At 38.1% G+C, this 21,099-nt stretch overlaps 1 protein-coding gene across 2 annotated transcripts in view; it reads left to right on the forward strand.

Annotated features, from left to right (window-relative positions):
• SLC35F1 (solute carrier family 35 member F1) overlaps positions 1-21,099 on the forward strand; it is a 231,385-nt gene that overhangs the window by 111,095 nt on the left and 99,191 nt on the right. For both annotated transcript variants that reach the window (XM_048935986.1, XM_048935985.1), the window contains exon 2: positions 18,959-19,134. In XM_048935986.1, the coding sequence (XP_048791943.1) occupies positions 18,959-19,134 (176 nt within the window). The remainder of the gene's footprint in view (positions 1-18,958; positions 19,135-21,099) is intronic.

The following is a 21,099-nucleotide window of genomic DNA, read 5'->3' on the forward strand; positions in this document are numbered from 1 at the left end:
CCTTGTATAGCCTTGTAGCAGGCACAGTTGCATGGTTCTTAAAAAAAAGGAGTAGGAATAAAGAAGCTTTTTTTCTTTTTTCTTTCCAGCAGCGAAACTTCCCATAGAGGCTGAACAACATCCTCTTTATCAAGATTATGGGTTTCCAGATCTTGGCGTACTCTTTCTTTCCTTTAGTGAATGCCAGCAAGCTGAGCTAAGAGTGATAAAAATAGAGAATAAGGCACATATAGGGCCATACTTATGTCAAGAACACTTACTTGAATGAGTAAGGCAAGACACAGCTTGTGTTTTAAACTACGAACCACACATACCTGTGTTTCAAAAGGTGACTGTCTGTAACTTTATGCCTTGCATTTGAAGAAACTGATGTTATTCACCAATATTTGAATGAAAGAATCACAGAATCACAGAATTGTTGGGGTTGGAAGGGACCTCCAGAGATCATCGAGTCCAACCCCCCTGCCAAAGCAGGTTCCCTACACCAGGTCACACAAGTAGGCATCCAGGCAGGTCTTGAACATCTCCAGAGAGGGAGACTCCACAACCTTCCTGGGCAGCCTGTTCCAGTGAAAAAAATGGCTGTCAGTCTTTTGAGCCATTTTTAGAACAAATGTGTTGAGCCATCTGTAGCGCAGTGCTGACTTGCACTGGCTTGTAGTGCTTAGACCCAGCTGTTGTTAGCAAGAGAAATATGGACTGACAGTCTTTTGTATTATTAATGCTAAATACATTCTGCTGAATCATGAGAAAGCTTTTATGGAAAAATGCACTCACAAGTCAAGCAGTTTCTGCTAAGAGGTTGAGTGCTTCTTCAATTCTCACTATCTCCATATTGATGGATATGAAATGTTGTGCCTTATGACATCAAGCACCTTAGTTGGTTGTAGCATGCTGAATGACTCAACAATTCAATGTGATTCAGTGTCACTCAGTGTGAACTTGTGTTTTGTGAGGTTTGGACTGGACATTAGGACAGCATTTTTGCCAGCTGCATTTGTGGTATAGGAACAGGTTGTTCAGAGAAATGATGGGATTTCCCCTCATAGAGCTTTCTTAAGCCTCAGAGAAGCAGAGCCAGGGTTGACCTGATCTGCTGCTGTTGGTGATAGTACTTTGAGCAGGAGGGTGGGCTAAATGACCACCAGTGTTGCCTTTGAATCATTATTTCTGTGATTCTGTAGATTTCTCAATAAAAATGCATAGACTGTGCTCTCATTTTCACTACAGTTACTTCTTCAAAGATCAAAATACAAGCCATTATTTTTACTAGAAAAAAAGTAAACCAGAATCAACACATATATTTGTTCTATAAAATGCCAGCCTTTTTAGTAGTGAAGATAAGATTTACTCCCTCGGTACACTGAAGAACAATACAAGTGTTATTTCAGGGAAGCATCAGGGAGAGTGATGTTAATTTGAATCCAGCTGTTATTACAGTGACATTCAAAAGGCAATGTGGGCCATAATAAGGAGCTAAATACCTGTTGATCAATAGTCAGCATTGATTTCTCTTATTGATTTCAGTAAAACCAAGATCTGATTCTCTGTCAGGAAGAGCCCCACAAGTAGTTTGCCGGAATTAATTCCCTTTTAAGTCCTTCTCTGATGGTTCAAACACTATCTTTAAATTAAACGTGCTAGGTCTTTGCACAAAGATGAATTTTTTCATTTGTAGTAGCTTTAAAGAGCTGTAGAGTTCTGGCATGTTTGGGTGCAAAACCTTTAGTTTGCCAAGAGAAAATGAGTGTTTTATTGCCAAAGCTGCCCAATTAGACCCATGTAACCGTAGTCAGCTTTCTCACAGCTAAAACATTCTTTACCCACTGTGGGGAAATTTTAGAAAAAAATATTCTTGCCTGACTTGAAAAAAAATCAAGCTATAGAAGCATGGTCTCCACTGAGCAGCATAGCAAAATATTCACCCCTATGCCATTTGATTTTTGGAAAACAGTATTTAGTCAGTGTAGTGAAAGATCACAGGTGGATAACAGTGAAACTGACTTTCATTTGTACTGCAGTGAAGTTTTCTAGGGTATGAAATTTTACTGATATTTAATGGAGCTGAGAAATGCCATCAGTCTCAGCATTACTTGCATCTGAATGGATTCCTCTGACTGAAAGCAAACATTCTTAGATATTTCTCTGGTGTTGTCTTTCTAGTTTTTCTGGTAAGTGTTTCATACCATTTCTGAAAAGAACGCCCAAAATATTCTACTTTCTAGTCAGTCACACTTTCATGACTACATTTAAAAAATCAACAAAAAGACTTAAAATGTGTAAGCAGTGAAAAAAAGGACATGGGAATTCATATGCAGCGGTATCTATGGACTGTAGGAAACATGGGGAGCAGAAGCAGAAAGCAGAACTGATATTGCTGTGGTTGTGGTTTGTTGTTCATGCTGTCTTTGGGGGCAGGGATGAATTTGTTTATTTTGTTTTAAGAGTGAAATCAGAAACATTGAAGGATTCTGAGAAAGATGATGTATTATATAACAACAATGTAATACTTCCTGTTTCCATATTAAGGAAGATTTGAAACAACGTGAATACGTGTAAATCTGATGCTACCTGCATCCAGAGGAGCTCTCAGTGTTGTTTATGTGTGCTGCAAAAGGGATAGTAAGATTTTTTAGAATGCAAAGAGGGAAATTTTTAAGGGTTGGACTACATTACTGCTCATTTTGGTTATGATTTGACTGGTTTTGGAACACTGTGTCCTGTTCTCTTCAAGACTGAAGAATAGTGATAAACTAGAGAAAATCAAAAATGCCACAAGAACACTAAAAAGAAGAATGCTATTTAGTGAAAGGCTAAATAAACTTGGCCTGTTTATTGAGACAAAAATAAGAGGTCATGTTAAAAGACTTTTGCATAATCTTAGCAAAAGTTGCTAATAGAACATTAGAAAGCAATTGTATAATGAAAGTTAATTCTGGACAAAATAGAAATAATATATACAGATTTTTAATAATGAGGTAATTAATCTCTGGAGCAAGTTGTCAAGACTATTGCTGGACATTTTTAGGACAATATTGAATGCCTTTATGAAATATGTACTCTGTTTCAAACAGGTATTAATTCTGAGAAGTCTAATGGCTTATGTTATGCTGAAGGTCAAAGTAAAGGATCTTATGGACTCATCATCCCTGATGACATTTTAGATTGTTATATCTATGTTCTTTTGTTGGAACATACATAGAGCTGCAATCACCAATAACAAAAGTTTAAATAAGTACCTAAAGTAATTGTATTCATTTGAATTTTCTTGTACTACATCTCAGCTGTAATTGTAACAGCTTCACAGGAAAAAACTTTGCTTGCAAAAAAGGTGTTCTATAGCTTCCCCATCAGAGGCAGTTCAGCCAGGATGCAAGCTGATGCAAAGTACAACTGGTAACATGGTCTGCCTCATCTCTCTTAAAGATCTTCTTAGAAGCTGATTTCACTTCAATGTATTTGGAGCCATATTTTCCCATTTTTCAGCTAAACTCAAAGTTCACTGATAGATTCTCTTTCCTGTTTTAACTTTTTTTGCATGTGTAATCTCTGATCAAAAAAACATAATATACTGTGGTGGTAGAAAGTTGAAACCATAACAGTTCAGGCTAGATATAAAGTGCAAATAATCATTTCTCAAAAATCTTAATTATTTGGAATTTAAAAAGTTCTATGCCCTGAAGTCAAACAAAACTGGATGTCTTTCTGAAATAAGTTTTTATTCAGAACGTACTGATTTTCATTCTGGAATTACTATAGAGTACTTATGTTTTGATATACCCAGGGTTAGACTCTGTGAATGGGTTGTCTCCATTTTAGTTTTAATACCAGGACAGGTACAGGAGAAGTACCTGAGAGAAATCACTGGCAGGTGGTCAGTGAAAACCTACTGAGATATAAAAATATGGAAATGTTACCTCCTATGCAACGTGTGGAGTTAGCTGATGTATGAAAATTTACTCTCTGGGAGTTTCTGCTCAAATTGTGAATCTTGTACATGTTGGGTATGAAATTATGCTGGATGTTTTTTTGCTCAATAATGAAACGAAAAAGCACTTACTCTGGAAATCTCAATTATCATTATCTCCAGGGAATTCTGAGTGATAAATGATAACGTTTGGTTGCTGAGGCTTTTAAGATTTGCCTTTCAAGTATCTGGGTATCTCTGTCCTTTTTCAATTGAATTAAGAAATAGAAACAACTCCAAGTTCACCCCTACTGAGATTGGACACAGCATCTCTGAATTTTATCAATGTGAATTTCTCCTGCAAGTCAGTTTTTGATCTCAGAAACTGTATATCTCTAATATAAAAGTTTGCCTGTAAATTTTCATGTGTATAGGTCATATTTGTAGCTGTTTAAAAATGAAAATATTTACTAAATAGGAAGATAGTGCTGAATGGGGATCATTTTTAAATGCCTGATGAGTTTCATCCATTGAGAACTGTTTCCTCAGTCAGGAGAAGGGAAAATGAAACTCAACCTTAGCTCTGTCAGTGGAACCTTAGGAGAAGGAAAGCACAGTGTTTTAGGAAAAAGAAAATCAATATAACTGGGCAATGAAAGCATTTTCATTACAAAGAACCGAAAGCCATCACAGAGTAAAAGGTTCACTTAAAATGGAAACAAGGGAAGTTGGTCTTTGACAGTTTCAAGAAAACTGTGAAAAAAATAAACTACAGTTACAAATATACTGTGCTTTTCTTTAAGGGGAAAGAAAGTCTTGTTCGCAAGAAGTTGGGAGATTTTCCTTCCACAGAATTTTTTTAAGGAAATTATTTTGTACCACCTTCCAGTTCCTATTCTGCTTCCTACATATCATATCCTACATATCATATTATAAAATCACAGCATTATAGAATGGCCTGGGTTGGAAAGGACACAATGATCAATGATCGGCCTTGTTGAACCTCATTAGGTTTTCATGGGCCCACTTCTCCAGCCTCTCCAGATCCCTCTGGATGGCTTCCTTTCCCTCCAATGTATTGACTGCGCCACTCAGCTTGGTGTCATCTGCAAACATGCCGAGGGTGCGCTCGATTCCATTGCACCACCTCCATATTCTCTTGAATACCTGCAGAGATGGTGACTCCACCACTTCCCTGGACAGTTCATTCCAATATCTAGCCACCCTTTCTATAAATTCTTCCTTGTATCTTCCTGATAACTTTTTGATATCTAAACCTCCCCTGGTGCAACTTGATATCTACATTAATTCTATCGTAGTGCTGAGAATGGACACTGTGGAGAAAATCCTACAGCAAAAGATCTCTGCCTACTTTTCATGATCTTTGCACTACATTCCATAATTTAGATCCCATAAGCCAGACTGGACTACTGGTGTTATTTTTGTTTCTGTTCTTGCAGTAACAGACGCTTGTTAGTAGTCAGAATCTGCAGGATTGTGTTTGTGGTTTTTTAAAACTTGGCCTCTTTTTGGTTGCTACTCCACTTTCGATTTCTAGCATCAATCACAGGCAGAGCTTCCTCTAATCAGACTACAGGCAGTGGTGTCTCAAGATTAGACTTCTTTGCTCCTTTGGTTGTGTGGGTCTATAGGTTCATTCCTACGCACCCATTCACAGTAACATTTCCTTTGTCCCCAGAATCCTGTAGCAAGATTGTTGTGTTTGGGGCAATTTCTTCCCCTACTCTTAGCAGTGCAAATCCTCAGCCATTCTCACTTTCAGACATTCCTTCCAAAACACAGCTGTTCACATTCCCAAGCAGCTTGCCCAGGTATGCCCTAAACTGTCATTAAACTAACCCAAAGTTGAAAGCATTTACTTTGATGTTCTTGATTTGATCTTTTCCTGTGCTCAGTCAGCAGCCCCCCAGTATCCCAAGAAAACCCATATTCATATTTGAACATGAATTGTTTGGAGCATGTTGTGCAGACAAATCTGTATGTTTTTGTGTTTCTTACTGTGTAATATGATCTTTGTTTGCTCAGTGTCATACATAGATTTGTAAAACCATTGACCTTTGTGCAATGTTTGTATTGAAATGAATGTTACTGTCATTATTATTTCTTCACAAAGTCTTGTTTGGGGAAAGAAATTAAGTTTAGACTCCAGTAAGCATTTTGTTGCACGGTGTAAATGGGATTTTTAATTCTGATCTCTTACTATGAGAAAACATAGTCTGTTCTGTGAAAATTGGTACTGAAGCCACAGCTCTTGAACTGTTTTAAATGAGAAGAGGGTAAACTGATGATATAATGCATCTTCCTAATCTCTAATTTCCACGGTTTGGTGAATTTTACTATAGCGTATTTCATTAATATTATATAAGAAAATGATTTGCAGGCAAATTAAGTGGTTGACACAGGTACTAAATAATAAAAGCCCAGAAATTAAGTGCAAACATGCAATTAATTACAAGATTAATGTCTCTCATCTGGTCTCACGATATATCTCAAGTAAACCTGCGAATACATAATCATATTAACTGAGTATGAAAACATTTATATGTACACCTTAGTTGAATAATGATGATATTCTGTGTATCACATTGCCATGCAGTACACGTTGGTGAAATGTGATGTTCTCCAAAAACTTAGAAAAAACACAAAACCAGTATCTGAATGTCAGATTACTCTGATGTTTTGTACTATGATTTGCATAGTATGCACGCACTGAATAAGCTGTAACAGAGATGTGACCTGATCTGGTGGCCGGTGATATCAAAAGAATGAGTGGGTTCTCACTGACTGACACTGTTTTGTTCAGATATTTTTCCTTGAGAAGATCCCTGGTGTGTGCTCAAGCACTTGGATTTAGTGAGTAAAACAGTCGTAAAAAAAATAAAATTCCTCTTCATTAATTTAACGTAAAACTGAACATCTGAAGGGTCGTTGGCCTGCTAAGTCTGGTTTTCTTGGGTAAAGATGTTTTTGTTTTTCAGCTGCAGTCATCTGTGATATCCTTTCTATCTATCTTCCCATTAATCTTCTATAGAACAGAGTCTGAAAAAGCAGAACAACATCCCCATGTTATTCATTATCTCAATGGATAAATCTTATTGAGTATATTGCACCTCAAGAGCTTTGCAGTCTTCTGGATTTCCCTGCTCTTGGGCTTGGGCAGGCATGGTGATGTTTTCATCAGCAAACATATTTCAGGGGAGAGAACACAGGTATCAGTGCAGTGGCCTTGAGGAAAGCCTCTGCCAAGTCACAGTGAGCCCATCTCTGCCTTGGGTCACCAGAGATAATCATCCAGATGAGTCACACCTGTCCAGTTCAGATCCATGTGTTCAATTTGGGCTTTGTAAACAAAAACATTTGACCTACACAGAGTAATTCAACTGCAGTTATGTTCTAGTTTAATCCATAAGTAAACTAATTATTGACTTGAAAAGCTACTATGTTTTGTTATGTCTGTGAAGTATGTCGTTGCTTTAAAACTCTCTATATATGGTCCTTAGAAGGTAATCATTTCCAAACATAAGTTACCCAATGCATGTTGCTCCTGAATAATGTGTCAGACTCCTCCAGTTGTGTCAAAATATGGCCTACATGAATATAGTCCCTTAAACCAGTGTGTATGCTTTATATGATAGGTATGAGATTTCATTCACTCATACAGCTTAGGAGAGAATTTCTGCCTTCTCTCTGTTTCTGTTATTTTTACTAGGAAAAAAAAATTATCAATAGAAAATGAAATGCATACTGTTACAGTGAAATCCTATTTAATGGCTAACTTCAATTCAGAAAGGCAAGGAAATTCATAGTTAAGACTGGGATTTCATCCTTCAGTTATAACAGCCGGCCAGCAATCCTCTTTCACACAGGTGATTTTTGGAGAGCAACTGCTATTGAATTGCACAGAAATGCTTCTTTTTTAAATGCTAACGGTGTTATTTGTTTCATGAATTTTTGTATCTCTAGCTATGTAAAGCTCTAGTACAGAGTATCTCAGATGCCACGCATGGACAGAAAGTGATTTAATCCTTGATTTTTCCTTCACACTTTTCATTTCAAATGTCAGCTTGATCCCTTGCTCTCCTCGCACCAATCTCAGATCCATACTGTTATAGGAGGGAAAATAAAATAGACTTGTTAGATGAAGGTTGTGATCGCGCTTATATATAACTGCCAGGCCAGAGGTTATCTGCTGAAGGAAAGCTGTGTGTCTGGGAGGATGCATTGCTGGATGCAGTTTATGCAGGTTTTAAGAAGCCCTAGCTTTGGAGATGTGCTCTGTCTGGAAGATCTTCCTAGGTTGGCTTGATAGAGGTGATCTTCTTCAGAGGCCCCCTGCCCTAAATCGTAGAATCATAGTGTACCCCAAGTTAGAAGAAACTCGTAAGGAAAAGTAAAGAGGCTCATGCAAACTAATTTCTAGCCTGCAGTGTCAAGTCCAAACACATTGCTGAATCAGCAGTAAATGGTACTGTAGCTGGACTTTGATTCTGGTCCATTTTTTGCTAGCTCAGGAGTGTGTTTTGGCTAGCCATTGCCCACTGCATAGGAAGAAGGTGTTGTGTCACCCACACACTGCAGCTTGTTTACAGCGCCATCATCACGTCTGCACAGCTCCACTGCTTGATGCCAAAAAGGCAAAAATATACTCATATCTCAGTAAAAATTTCTACTGAAGACTACTGGTGATGTTTTCTTCTGTTGCACATTCAAAATATGATGCTAATATTGTGGAGAAATTGTAAAGCAGTCTAGAAAGCAATGAGAATGGACAGATAAGTACTATGCCAGAATGTCAGACCTCATTTATCTCCCACAAGAGGACCTTATAGCTCATTTTGCTTCATTGGCTTCATTTTATTTTGAGTCATCATTCTTATCCTTCGCGTCATCAGTGGCTTTGGTGGTACATTAGGCACCACAACAGGATTCTGTAGGCCACAAGTTTCTTTTTTCTGACCCTCGAAAAATCAGCAGGTTGATGCTTCCCAGAACACTTTCATATTCTTTTTTTCTTTATTTCAAACACCTTGCAATTTTAAACTATATTAAAAGCAGCAATACTGGAATCAGTGCCCTTATGTTTTCTCAGCTGATCCTGTTCCATGATTTTGTGTCAGGTCAGCAATAAATGTGCATTGCTGACAGAGGCAGTTATGCTGTTTCACTGCAAAGGAATAGCAAAGGAGAGATTTATCTTAGAGCCTGGGGGTGGAACAGTAAACCAGAACCATTTTACTCATGCTTACAAATGGAGAAGACTGTTGCAAATACTTGGGCTTCTCATTTGGCAGGAGGTGATTTCTTTCCAACTATAACTTCTGCTTTAAATATCCTTTTTCTTTTTTTTTTTTCCTTTTTAAATTATATGGAATAGAAATATAAACGCAGATGCAGAAGTTTGGACCTCGAGGCAGTTTTGGCTGTGTAATGGCTATCACTACTGTATAGTGAGCAAACAGCAAAAGTAAGGAGTGGGAGAAGCATCTGCACTCCATTTTCCTTTGAGGAGAATGAATCTGTGGTGGCACCTTTCATTGTTTTCTTCTTTTCTTGGAGGACTGTGGAATCACAGAAGTAGAAAGGCAGAGTGAAAGCACCTGTGGGTTATGGCTGCGTCAGCTCTGCACACCGAACTTGAAACTGCCTAGAGGAACTTTGTTTCTAGAAAAAAACAGTAACACAGAAGAAGATTCAGCGCCTTCAAGTCCTGCACCAAAAATCAAAAATATGGACTTTGCCCAGATCCACAGAAAGATTTAGAGATGATGATGTTGAGGTTTTTAAACTTTTCTTTTATATGATAACTCTTATGTCAGAATTTGTAAGCTTGAGTGAAGCACCCTACTTCCCCAGTAAGGGAAATCAACTGGGCCAGGAAGAATGCAGCCCACTGAAATCCCGCATTTCTGCAGCCCTGGGGTAGTTACCTACTAAAATTGGCATTCACTCTTGAGAGTGCTGTACCTCCTTGGTTTGGAACTGAAGCAGAAGCTTCTTGACCAGAAGGAATACTGAACTTTGTGAAACAAGCTTGAAGTGTTTGCCTAAGTGGCTTTGGTGGTCTCCTTGTTCCGAGGAACTTGAATTCCCATCTTTCTACTACCGGAATAGATGTAGATCTGTTGAGAGCATTTCCAGTTCATCCTTAGTGATGAAGTTGTGCCACCATGAAAGTAAGTATGCAGCTTCACAGGAAAGTAGAGTGCAGAGGAGAATATTTGCCCAAAAGGGAAAAATCCTGTACTTCATGCATTAAAGAACTGCTGGGGGGGAAAAAATAGAAAAAAAAATAAAACATGAAATTTTAATGTCCCTGCATTTGTTGTAATATCCATGAGCAAGCAACTTTGAGCATTACCACTGCTTGAGGGACTGCAAAGTGAGGCAGTAGCAATACCAACGCACGGATGGGAAATACTGAAAGAAGGTCAGAGCCTCAAAGAGTCAGTCACAATGAGCCACAGGCACACAGGCATCTTTGCTTTGAAGTAGATGGAGATCTGGGATAGTGTGCAGCAGCTTATTGCTGTCTTTGGTGAATTGCTAATGTATCTTTCACCTTTCAGTATCAGTGATGCAGTTAAGGGGCCAGTTTTCAGAGATGAATGTGAGAGTACTTTTGTTAGGATTTATTTTACTTGTTTTAAGTATGTAGGTGATCACTGGAATTCCCAATAAAGAAGGTTCAGTTTTATGAAAGCTACATGTGTATATTGGCCCACTGAATTAGGGATTTTTCAACTTTTCAGCGTTTCAATATTATCCAAAATGCTACTGATAACTTCCAGAAAAACTGAAAAAAAAACGAACAATTTTGCTCTGAAAATTAAGTACGCATAATTTTAGCCATGAAAAAGATTTTGCAAAAGCCAAATCTTTTCTTTTTTTCTAATTATATTTTTACATTATGCATTACATGCTTTCTGGAATGAAGTCGTTATTATTTAACATATGCAGTTTGGAGGTGTGCTGATATAAAAAAAAAATCTACATCTTATGATAGCTGAACTAATAATTCTAGTTCTCCAAAATCCAGCTTCCTCCTTTGTAGATGTATCTTTGTGTCTTCAATACTCATAGCTGTCATTTTTTTAACCTCCTATTTATTTATTTATTTGAGAAATAAATAAAGAGTAATCACTTCAAGCACCTAATTGTAGATACACAACCAGTCCTCAGTCGTTACGCATTTCCCAGGGCCAGAAATTTGGAAATAATTTTTGCAATTTTCAGGAGCATCAGAAATAATCTGACTTCAGCCTTCATACCATCATACTGACTTACATATATACAATTTTCGAGCAACTCAACCTAATTTCCTAAGCCTTTACTTCCTGTTTTTGACAACAGTGAATTAGGTTACACTAGCATTTGTCATCTGAGGAATCTTGAGTCATTTGAGCTTGTTTGCACTCGAATCACTCAGTCAAGATTGGCTTATCGGTGGCTGGGTACAGCAGGAACTGCAATGCTTTTTACCTGCTGCTTTATCAACTGTCTCTCAGTAGTTGTAAGGCTTAATCCATAAACCCCCATCAATTTAAACTGTATTAGCATTGTACAGTAATAGCAAGAGAGCAATAAAAAGTGATGTACTTTTAGGACACTTGTGAGCTATTTTTCTTGAAGTTAGAATCATCCCAGTCTATTACTGTGGGCTACGAGCTCCTCTGAGAAAATCAGGAGCTAATGATGATCTTAGCTGAACAGAAACTTTTAAAAATGTTTCTCATATTATCTAAAATTATTCATCACTGTATTTATAATGTCCTGTGCCTTAGGCATTAAAGTCACTGCAGGTGAGATGAGCTAATAAAATTTGACAGAGAACTTTGTTTTCTCTGAGAGACAGCTGTCACTCTTTTCACTTCCCAGTTTGCTTTAACGTGAAATCTCAAACTCACTCACTTGAAACAGAGTAAGAGAAAATATCTGTCTCATGAAAAAATCTATATATTTTTGAGCTTTATTCTTGAGTTATAAAAATAATGGCAATCAAGTTTTTCCAGCAGCCCAATGCCCCTGATTAGCTTTTGAAGGCTAAAATGTAGTATTTTCAGGAGCTTTCATGTTTCAAATGGAGTTCTACTCTGAGATACTACAGGTCATCTTAATCCATATGTGATTCCCAGAGATTCTATTTCTGAAGTTTGAATTAATTTTTGAAAGATTATGTAATAAGATGGAATTTTTTTAAAAAGTACTGTAGTCCTCAATTACTGTAACTAATTTTTGTCAGCTTTTGTGTAGAAAGTTAATTTTGTTTTTCATTATTCCAATCTACATCAAATTTTTATATTTAAGATTTTGAGTAGTTTTAGGGCACACGTGGCAGTTTATAGAAGTTTATAGGCTGCAGTTAGTTTCGGTCTGCGTATTTGCCAAAATAATAGAATTATTTTCTTGCATGATCATCTGTAATTATATTTCTGATTACATCAGAGAGACCGGGATTCTTTCACTCTGTTCTGTAGTGCCTAGACTGGGATATTGCTAAAAACATATATGGAGAGACCTTCAATTTTGCAAGGGAAGAAGCCTATGGTCTTCTAAGCCCTGCTGTGATTCATAGTTGAAAAAGCACTATGACACTGCTGTTTTGAAGGCAGCTGTTTCAAAACTCAGACGTGTTTTTAGGATATACTTGCTTTTTCTTTATCATCTCACTTGTAGGATGAAGCTGACTATTAGCAACTTGTGTGAAGAAAAACTACTATGCACAGATTTGTCTGTAATGACTTACCACTGGGCTCCATCAGGATAAGAGCCTGGAAATTTTCCGTCTGCACTTTGCTATTTTTGAATGCATGTTTTATTAAAAAATAAAAATAAGAAGTCCCTTGTTTGCACTTTCAGTCGCTGCAACAGATTGCCTCAGCAATGTATTTTTAAATATTAAATGTGGAAGTAAGTTTTATAATAATAGTTTTAAAGCATTTCCAGTTCCTTTGATATTAAAAGAACTATAAAAGACATGCAGTTGTGAGCACGTGTTTGTGAACTTGTGTAAAGTCTTATAATAGATAGAATGCATTTTCAAGAATTACTGTAGAAGGAAATACGTAAGATTCAGAAAATGTATGAAGTAAGATCTCATCTTAAGCAGTTGCTCAGAGACCCTTGAGGCTTTCTGAATATGTGATTCTACTTTCTTTTTATCAGAACGCAGCAATCTGTGGCAACCCCTCAAGCTGTCACAAGAAGCAGAGCCCGAGTCAGCCACCGTTGTGAGGTGGATGCACCCAGACCTTCAATTTTAGTGAGCTTCCAGAAGACACTCTAACATTCAAGCCGAGTTGTATAAAACAGAAAAGAATGGTTTAAAATACAGAAAAATGAAAGTAAAACTGAGAACAAATGAAGCTAGGAAAACAAAAAAGGGCACAACTGTCTTCTTGCCCAGTGTATTCTTCTAGTTGTCTTTGTGGTTGCTTTGGCTTCTCCCTTGGGAAGTCCTGTCCACGTAGCCAGGTCTGGCCAGTCATTCCCTGCTCCTCGTGGCTGTCCTTGAGTCTCTGCATAAGCTGCAAACTTCAGCTTCATGCTGGTACTCGCCTTTGCTTATCCATGCCTTGCCATCTCAACATCGCTCTCATTGGAGCCTCTGAAGGAAGGAACAGTCCCAGTTCTCTTGAAGCCCATCTGAGACAGTGATAGTATAGGATTGTAATGGATAGCTAGGAATGTGGAGACACAAAGAATACTGCGCACTATTGGAACTTCATTGCACTGAAAAAAGTAATTGTAAAATCTTATTTTCACTGTACAGAGTTTAATGTAAGTAGGGAGAAAGTGGGGAGCTGGAGTGGTGGGAAGGTGGTGACAGCAAGGCACAGAACTCTCTTCCTCTCTCAGTGTAAGGCATAATGAATTTGAAACAGTGAAAAAGATTGAATTTTGAACTTGTGGCCCACCTGAAAGGACTCAAAGCCTTGGTTAAAAAAAAAATTCTTAGCATTTTACTCCTCTACTGGCTTTTCTTCATTAAAAAAAGGCCTAGGTATTCAAAGCCTGGAGCTTTTCAGACTGGGCTGAAGATTTGAGCTGCATGGAGACCACAGTGCTGTCCTCTTGTAAAGAGATTAAAGTGTTCACATTTGGAAAATAAAGAGCTAATCCTCTCAAGACACTGCATAGAAACCACATTTCTTTTGAGCATCAGTGGGAGGTGGAGGTACTTTGCAACTAACCAGCTATAAAATTCACCCTTTGTACTGAGATCAAGTATACAGCCTTCACATCATTTAAATGCAACTGAAGATTTCCAAATAATGACTCAGTAGGAATTAAGTGATGGATAGACTTGTTCTTGCATAGGTTTCACTCTCTGATTTGTAGGCTAATATTAGACTTATTCATATTCTAATTCAGCTTGCAAGTTTAACTGGGATTCACGCTTTGGTGTTTCACCCTTCAGTTATGCTTTATGCCTACATTCTGAAAATATTTTAGACTGATTTGTTCTTCTCTACAGCAATCAAAAAAATACAGTATTTGGTGTAGATCTTCAAGACTGCTGCATTTTCTTGAGGCATCATCTAGTATGATCATGGAGAATGTACATTATAGGAGTTGTTGACTAGTAAAAGTGGTATAAGTGCTAATAATGTTATCATCAGTATATATGTGGGGGACCTTGCTTACTTTTTAGTACTGTGAACATTTTACTGCAGATTATTATGGCTACTTCTCTAAATTATTATAATGTTTCATGCTGATGCTTTAATACAGTAATTGAAGATACTTGCTTCAGCCCTTTCCTTACTAAGAGGCAGAAAGAAAATTTGCATTTGCCAATGTGTAGGATTTTTCCTGTATGAAATAGACATTTCAAAATAATGGGGAAAAAAAGGGAAGGTTTCTGTGCAAAATTCATGGAGACTCTTGTTTTCTAGGTATGACCAATTCCTGACCAATGAAGGACAAATAGGTTTCAAGCATATGAAGCCTCCCATTAGAAAATGTGAAGCTTTAGCTTTCAATGAGAACTCAAATGATTGTCTTGGAATAGGTTTTAGAAAATATTGTTAATTTATTATTTTGTAAGCTGCCTGTGTGCATTAAGTGCAAACAGCAAAATATGGAAGCGATGTCTGTGGCCTTATTAAGCAGCCATTCAAATGCAGGGGGTTGCTGCCACAGAAGCAATTGGACCCCGGGGGTTTTGGTGTTCGAGTTTTTGTCACAAATGCTTTGCCATCTTTTCCTGTAGAAATGTGTGCAAACACTTCTATTGGTCCATGCTTGAGATTCCATATTCAACTTTAAATGTTTAAATAAATTCGACCTGTTTCTCATAGGTGTGTAAGCTCAGCTCACTTTTAATCAATGTAAAGTTTTTAAGACCTTGCTGTATTTTTTCTTTTATATAAACATACTAAAATGCACTGAAGTGACAAAGCCTGGCAAGATTACAGTGCTGTGACAGACATCATCAGCTTAGCTATGACATAACACCAATCAGTCTCTAAATGAAGTGAGTCTGTTTTTACTTTTTTTGAATATATGCTTGAAACATTTGGAAAGATAACTATGTATAGCAGCCATTATCATCATGCAGAAGGTGTTGTCCCGCCTGCAGGCCTGCTCTATCAGTGCTATAGAGCAGCCTGTACAGATGGGTTTGTCTAGTGAAATCTAGGCTCAGGAAATGGACTGCTAATCTCTCATCTGCCAGAGCCTGTGGCACACTGGCAGATCAGCACACCTCTTGCTAGAGATTAAAAGTACTGATGGGCACTGTTCTTTATTGGATCTTCAATTGATGCAGTGGGAATCTGTCAGTGGAAAGAGACCAAATAAAATACAAAAGAGAGGAGGGAAAGCAATTAACTTTAAAAGAATCTAACGTGGAGACTGTCAGATTTTAAACAAGATTTAGTGTCAGAATAAAACAGTCCCAAATGTTTATATGACTTGGTCACCTTTTACTTGTCATTGATTCATCCAGCATATGGCAGCTATAGTTCTGTGAGCCATTCTGAACATTGCACTGCATTGATTTGTGTGGTAAATGGTGTTTTAATAATTTTGGGGAGGACATGGAAGTAGACTAGTAGTCAAAGCTAAATGTTCTAACCTTTTGAAAAATAATCACTGGAGTACCTGAGGATCATAAAATCACAGAATGTCCTGGGTTGAAAAGGACCACAATGACCATCTAGTTCCAGCCCCCCTGCAATTTGCAGGGCCACTAACCACTAGAGCAAACTGCCAAAGCCACATCCAGCCTGGCTATGTGGTTAGTAATTTGTTTCATGCCAGTGTGCATGTGCTAGGAACCAAACATGAGCTTTGGAGTTGCTTTGATACAAGAATGTCTGCCTTCAGAGGTTTATGGTGTTATCATGTATGATAAACTCAGAGAAACTCAACTCAGCTGACAGAAACTTCCATATGCTTGGAGAAGCAAGTAAAATGACGCACAGCAGCTGCCAGCCTAAGCATTTAAACAGAAATGAATGGTCCCAATGCAAAGATGATGCTTTATCTTTTGACACTATTTCTGAAGAAGCTGTAAAGAAGTATTGTTTAATCTCTTCAGTATATAAAACACAGATGATAGATGTCTAACAGTGTGACATCTGGCAACTTATGAGCAATTCTTCCTTCAAAATACACATCTGACTCAATTGCAAACATTAAGCATTAACTAGCAAGAGTGGCTACACAAAAAGACACAAAAATAAATTTGATTGTTTCCAATACAGGATTTTAATGCAAGTGCCACCAAAACAAAAATAACATTGAGAAATGGGTTTTAAATTTGTGTTTTATGGGAGAAGAATGTCTTCTATTTGCTCTGTATTAGTAAGCTAGTATCATGAGTTCATGAGAACAAAATACATGTTAATGGGCGTGACTGAGATACTGAGGACAGTAAATAATTACCTGCATCCTCTGTGAAACAGAAACACCTTTAGAGATACAGATTTACAAGCTTTCAATTTCGTACTGAAATTAAACTACTAAAAAGAATAGTAGGCAAGAAGACACTACTGCATGAATCTTCACTGTAGGGCAGACATAAAAAACACAGTCTACCCAACTGCTTGAAGGACTAACATACATGTTTACAAGTCTAATACGTGAATTTAAATTGCTGTCACTAGTCATATTTTCTACTCTCCATGAACAACATTGTAGGTAGTGGCAGAAGCTGAGGATCTGTTATTTTCACAGCACTGATGTCTTAGTCTCAGATATCACCTCTGTCGAGTGTTTGTTCACGCTGTTACGTTTTGCAGTAGAATTAGTAATGTAGAAATGGAGGCAGTAGTTATGAAATCATATTTTCTACTTATTCAGCAGTCTGCCATCAAAACACAGGGTTTAACACAATAAAGTTTGTTCTCATACTATCTATGTCATACTGTTTGTCAGTGAGGTATGTTGGATGAATGTAACCACCCAGCTTCTTGTGCTTTCTGGTATCTGCTTGGTTGAATCACGCCGTGACTGACACTGAGACACATTAGTGGGAGGATTGTTTATGAGAAGAAGGGAAACAAATTTGACACTTGAGTTTACAAGGGAAGTTGTTGCTGGAGCACAGATGCTCACTGCCACAAAACACAGCTGAGGTCAGGGAAATCTGTCAGGGAAAGCAAAGCAGCCTTGAAGCAGTGCTATTTTACTGGCTGGCAGAAGAGAGCACACATGAATTACTGTTACAGCTGAGCAGAGAGCTTACCTCTTTCCTTTACTTCCTTAGGATTGCCTAACATCATTTTTTTTCACATGTTCTAATGAGATGTGCAGAAGAGTTCCTCTCCCATCTCCCTCTCTCCTTTGTTTCCTCAGAGACCTACAGTCTCTTCTAGGGACTGGTGGCATTGACAGCATCAGCCAGCAGGTCTCAGACTATGTGGTCCCATCTGATGTCCTTTTACACTCCCTGGCAATTGTTTTTATTGCTCTCGTGTCATGCCAACGTGCTATATTTTGTGCTTTTGCATAGAGCAAGGCATAGCTTTGAAACAGGCTTGATCAGCACAGAAGTACTGTCAAACAGTAAATCTGGGAATGGGGTAATTTAAAAATACATATATTCCTGTGCTGTGGATATCCTATGACAAAAAATATTGATAAAATGAGTTTTTTGGGGGCTAAGTTGGGCTGTGCCATTGGCTAATGATGCTCTGGCAGAAGAATACATGAGATACTTGGAAGGGAAAAGGATATTGTGGAGAAGACTGAAGAAAATATGTAAAAAGAATATGTACCATAAAACAGTTAGCTTTCAAATACAGCAGTTTCTTGAGCAAGGAGGAGGAATTTATAGGAAGACAGAACATGCACGAACGAAGAAGCTCGCAGAGATCTGTGGGGAGAGAGAATGGGGAACATTAGATAGGGGAACAGCAAAGACTGGAGATCAAGGTCGAGAGAAACAGATTAAAGCAGTAAGCCAAAGCAAAAAGTACATTTTGAAGAACCACAATGAGTCATTTCCTCCAAACAGAAAGAAAGGTAAGAGGTAAGAAAGGTAGAGGAAAAGATACATGCATTTGCACAGGTGGAAAGAACAGTTTATACAATAAAATGGAAATGAAATGAGGAGAACGAAGTTGCTCAGTAAATTCCTGTTGTTGGTGAGACATGATATGCTTTCACATCAGAGGGAATCCTTTCTTGATGGCTCTCTTTGTGGCTACTAAGTCCTGTAAGAGCTGTAGTTCCAGACTTAGCCAAAGGACTTCTGGTAGGGAAAACACTTAAAGAGAAGGCTGCTGTATTATTGTTTTATTGTTAAAAAAGAAATGTGAAATTAAATGGTAGAGATTTACCATCTACTGCTATTTAATATGTGCATAAAAGCTAGTGTGTTCGGGGGATGTTAAGCCAGTGATAAGTACAGAAATGATGAATGCTTTACATCAGCAACACCCAGCAGATGCCTTGTTGACTGAAGCACTGTTTCCTTTCTGTCTTAACACTTTTGAACATGATTCTTGGAGGAGAGTGAGCATTTCCTTCACAGTGAGGAAGCTCAGTGTTTTATGTCTGTGCTTTTCTCTTTCCTTTTAGGGATCTCTTGCTGTCTGTGGCTCTTGGCCAGGTACTCTCGCTCCTTATCTGTGGCATTGGACTCACAAGCAAGTATTTGTCAGAAGATTTCCATGCCAACACACCTGTTTTTCAGAGCTTCCTCAATTATATCCTTCTATTCTTGGTCTACACAACAACACTAGCAGTCAGACAAGGTAAGTGTCTACCTATGAAACTCACAGTGTTTTGTGTAAGACAGTGATGATGAAACTTTTTCAGAACAACAATAAATGAGTTATGCTGAAGTGTGATTCAGACACATCACAGTAATATTTATAGTATATTTACACTGCCTAGTAAAGTACATTAGATAAACTAGAAAAAAAAAAAAACAACCAAAACACCTAAATCTTTATTAATAAAGAATGAACTGACAGATTCAGGAGTAGGGTTAGATTCAAGGATAGGGCATCTACCTATATGCAGAAAAGAAACATCAGTACTTTTTACATCCTAAATATTTTTTTTAGGAATGCTCTTCTTGCTGCTCTGTCACCACAGCCACACATTCAGGGCTTGTTTTAGATCTAACTGCATGTCTTACTGGGAAATATTAGTATGCTCTACATCTTATGTAGGCTAAGGAGAGCTCAGAAGCAAGCAAAGAAGAGTTTGCTTTTTCTAGTTGCTCATCAAAGAAACTCAGTACTTCACCAACTATTAGCAGCCAATTTTGAGTGTTTTGGAAGTAGGAGGTAGAAGGAAGGAATTTGGGATGCTGTCTCTCTGAGATGCTGGTTGGGCAGAGTAGTTCTATAGCCCTGCTGCTGCTCTGGGACAGGGCTTGTGTAAGCAATCTGGCCCCCCAAATGAGAAACGCATCTAAGTGCACTTCAGTACCATTTGCCAAATGATCCTCTATTTAATAGTTGATCTATAATACAGGTTTTTGGTGCTTTCCCTGCCTGTCCCTTCCTTCTCTGTGATTTCTTGTTTAGGTAAAGTATGGGAAATTAACACATTTAAGTACATTTCTCATCCACTCATTTTTTCATAATTGTATTATTAATTCATTTTCACAAAACACATGGATTAGAAGCTATAGGGGAGCTGTTAGGTCACAGCTTGAGCTGGTGATTGAGCACCTGGCGAAGGGGTGTTGTTGGCTCAGGGAGCACAAGCAAACTGCGCCTGTGCTCCCCACATGACCAGAAGAAGTAGACCCACAGTGAAGCCTCCCTGGGCTCTTACAAGGGCCAGCCACTAATGGGAGAGTATTTCTTGGACCTAGGCTGTTTCTTCAGAATGATTGTTACGCAGTAAAGGAGCTACTTCACCAGTTGGGTGAGTTCAACTTACATTTCTGTGTATGACTACCTGTGAATACTTTGCCTAGTATTGTCAAGATCCTGTCAGAAGCAATTTTGCTTCTTCATGAGCAGAACAGGAGCAAGATAAGAGAGCAAAAACATTACTTGCTTTCCTGATTGTCCTCTCCTGGTGGTAGGAGGGAAGGGCTCTGTCAAGGAAAAGAACTAGAATGTGTCTTAGGCCCCAGAACATCTATTAGCATATTGAGGTGCTCACATTTTTTATAGGGGCAAATAGTTCTGAATTGTTCTTTGATATTAGATCTTTGTAATGATTTGGGATCAGCCTGGAAGCTTAAGTTCTTTAGTCAAGATAGTAGTGGATATAAGCGTGATGTAACACTAAGTATGGAAGTGTTTCAGAACAATAAGGGCTTCATTCCTGTGGGGGGAAAAAAAAAACAACAACCAAGCATTAAAAAGATACTGCTGCACTACAGCAGAAAGTGCTGAAATGTACTACAACTGGAGTTTTACAGAACTTACTCTATGTTGATTGTTGTTAATAAACAATGGAGGTCAGGCAACTGAGGAAATGTTACCTCTTCCATAAGGAAGAATTGCTCAGGCATTGTGTTAGTCTTGGAATTTCAGTTGTGCAGTCTTGGAATATCAGTTGTGTAGGGCAGTGCCACATGCTTTTCACTGCAGTAGGCTTTAAATGTGTATCAGTAGCATCTTCCCAGAGAACTGTGCTTGGAAATAATTTTTCTGAATGTGGGATTGCCTAGCTGTTTGCAAATTCTATCCCAAAAACGTTCTCCTCAGGACTGATATAGATTTTGTGGAAGCCAACTTCCTGTGACCTTT

Source organism: Lagopus muta, chromosome 2 (genome assembly GCF_023343835.1).
Source record: "Lagopus muta isolate bLagMut1 chromosome 2, bLagMut1 primary, whole genome shotgun sequence".
NCBI classification, from domain to species: domain Eukaryota; kingdom Metazoa; phylum Chordata; class Aves; order Galliformes; family Phasianidae; genus Lagopus; species Lagopus muta.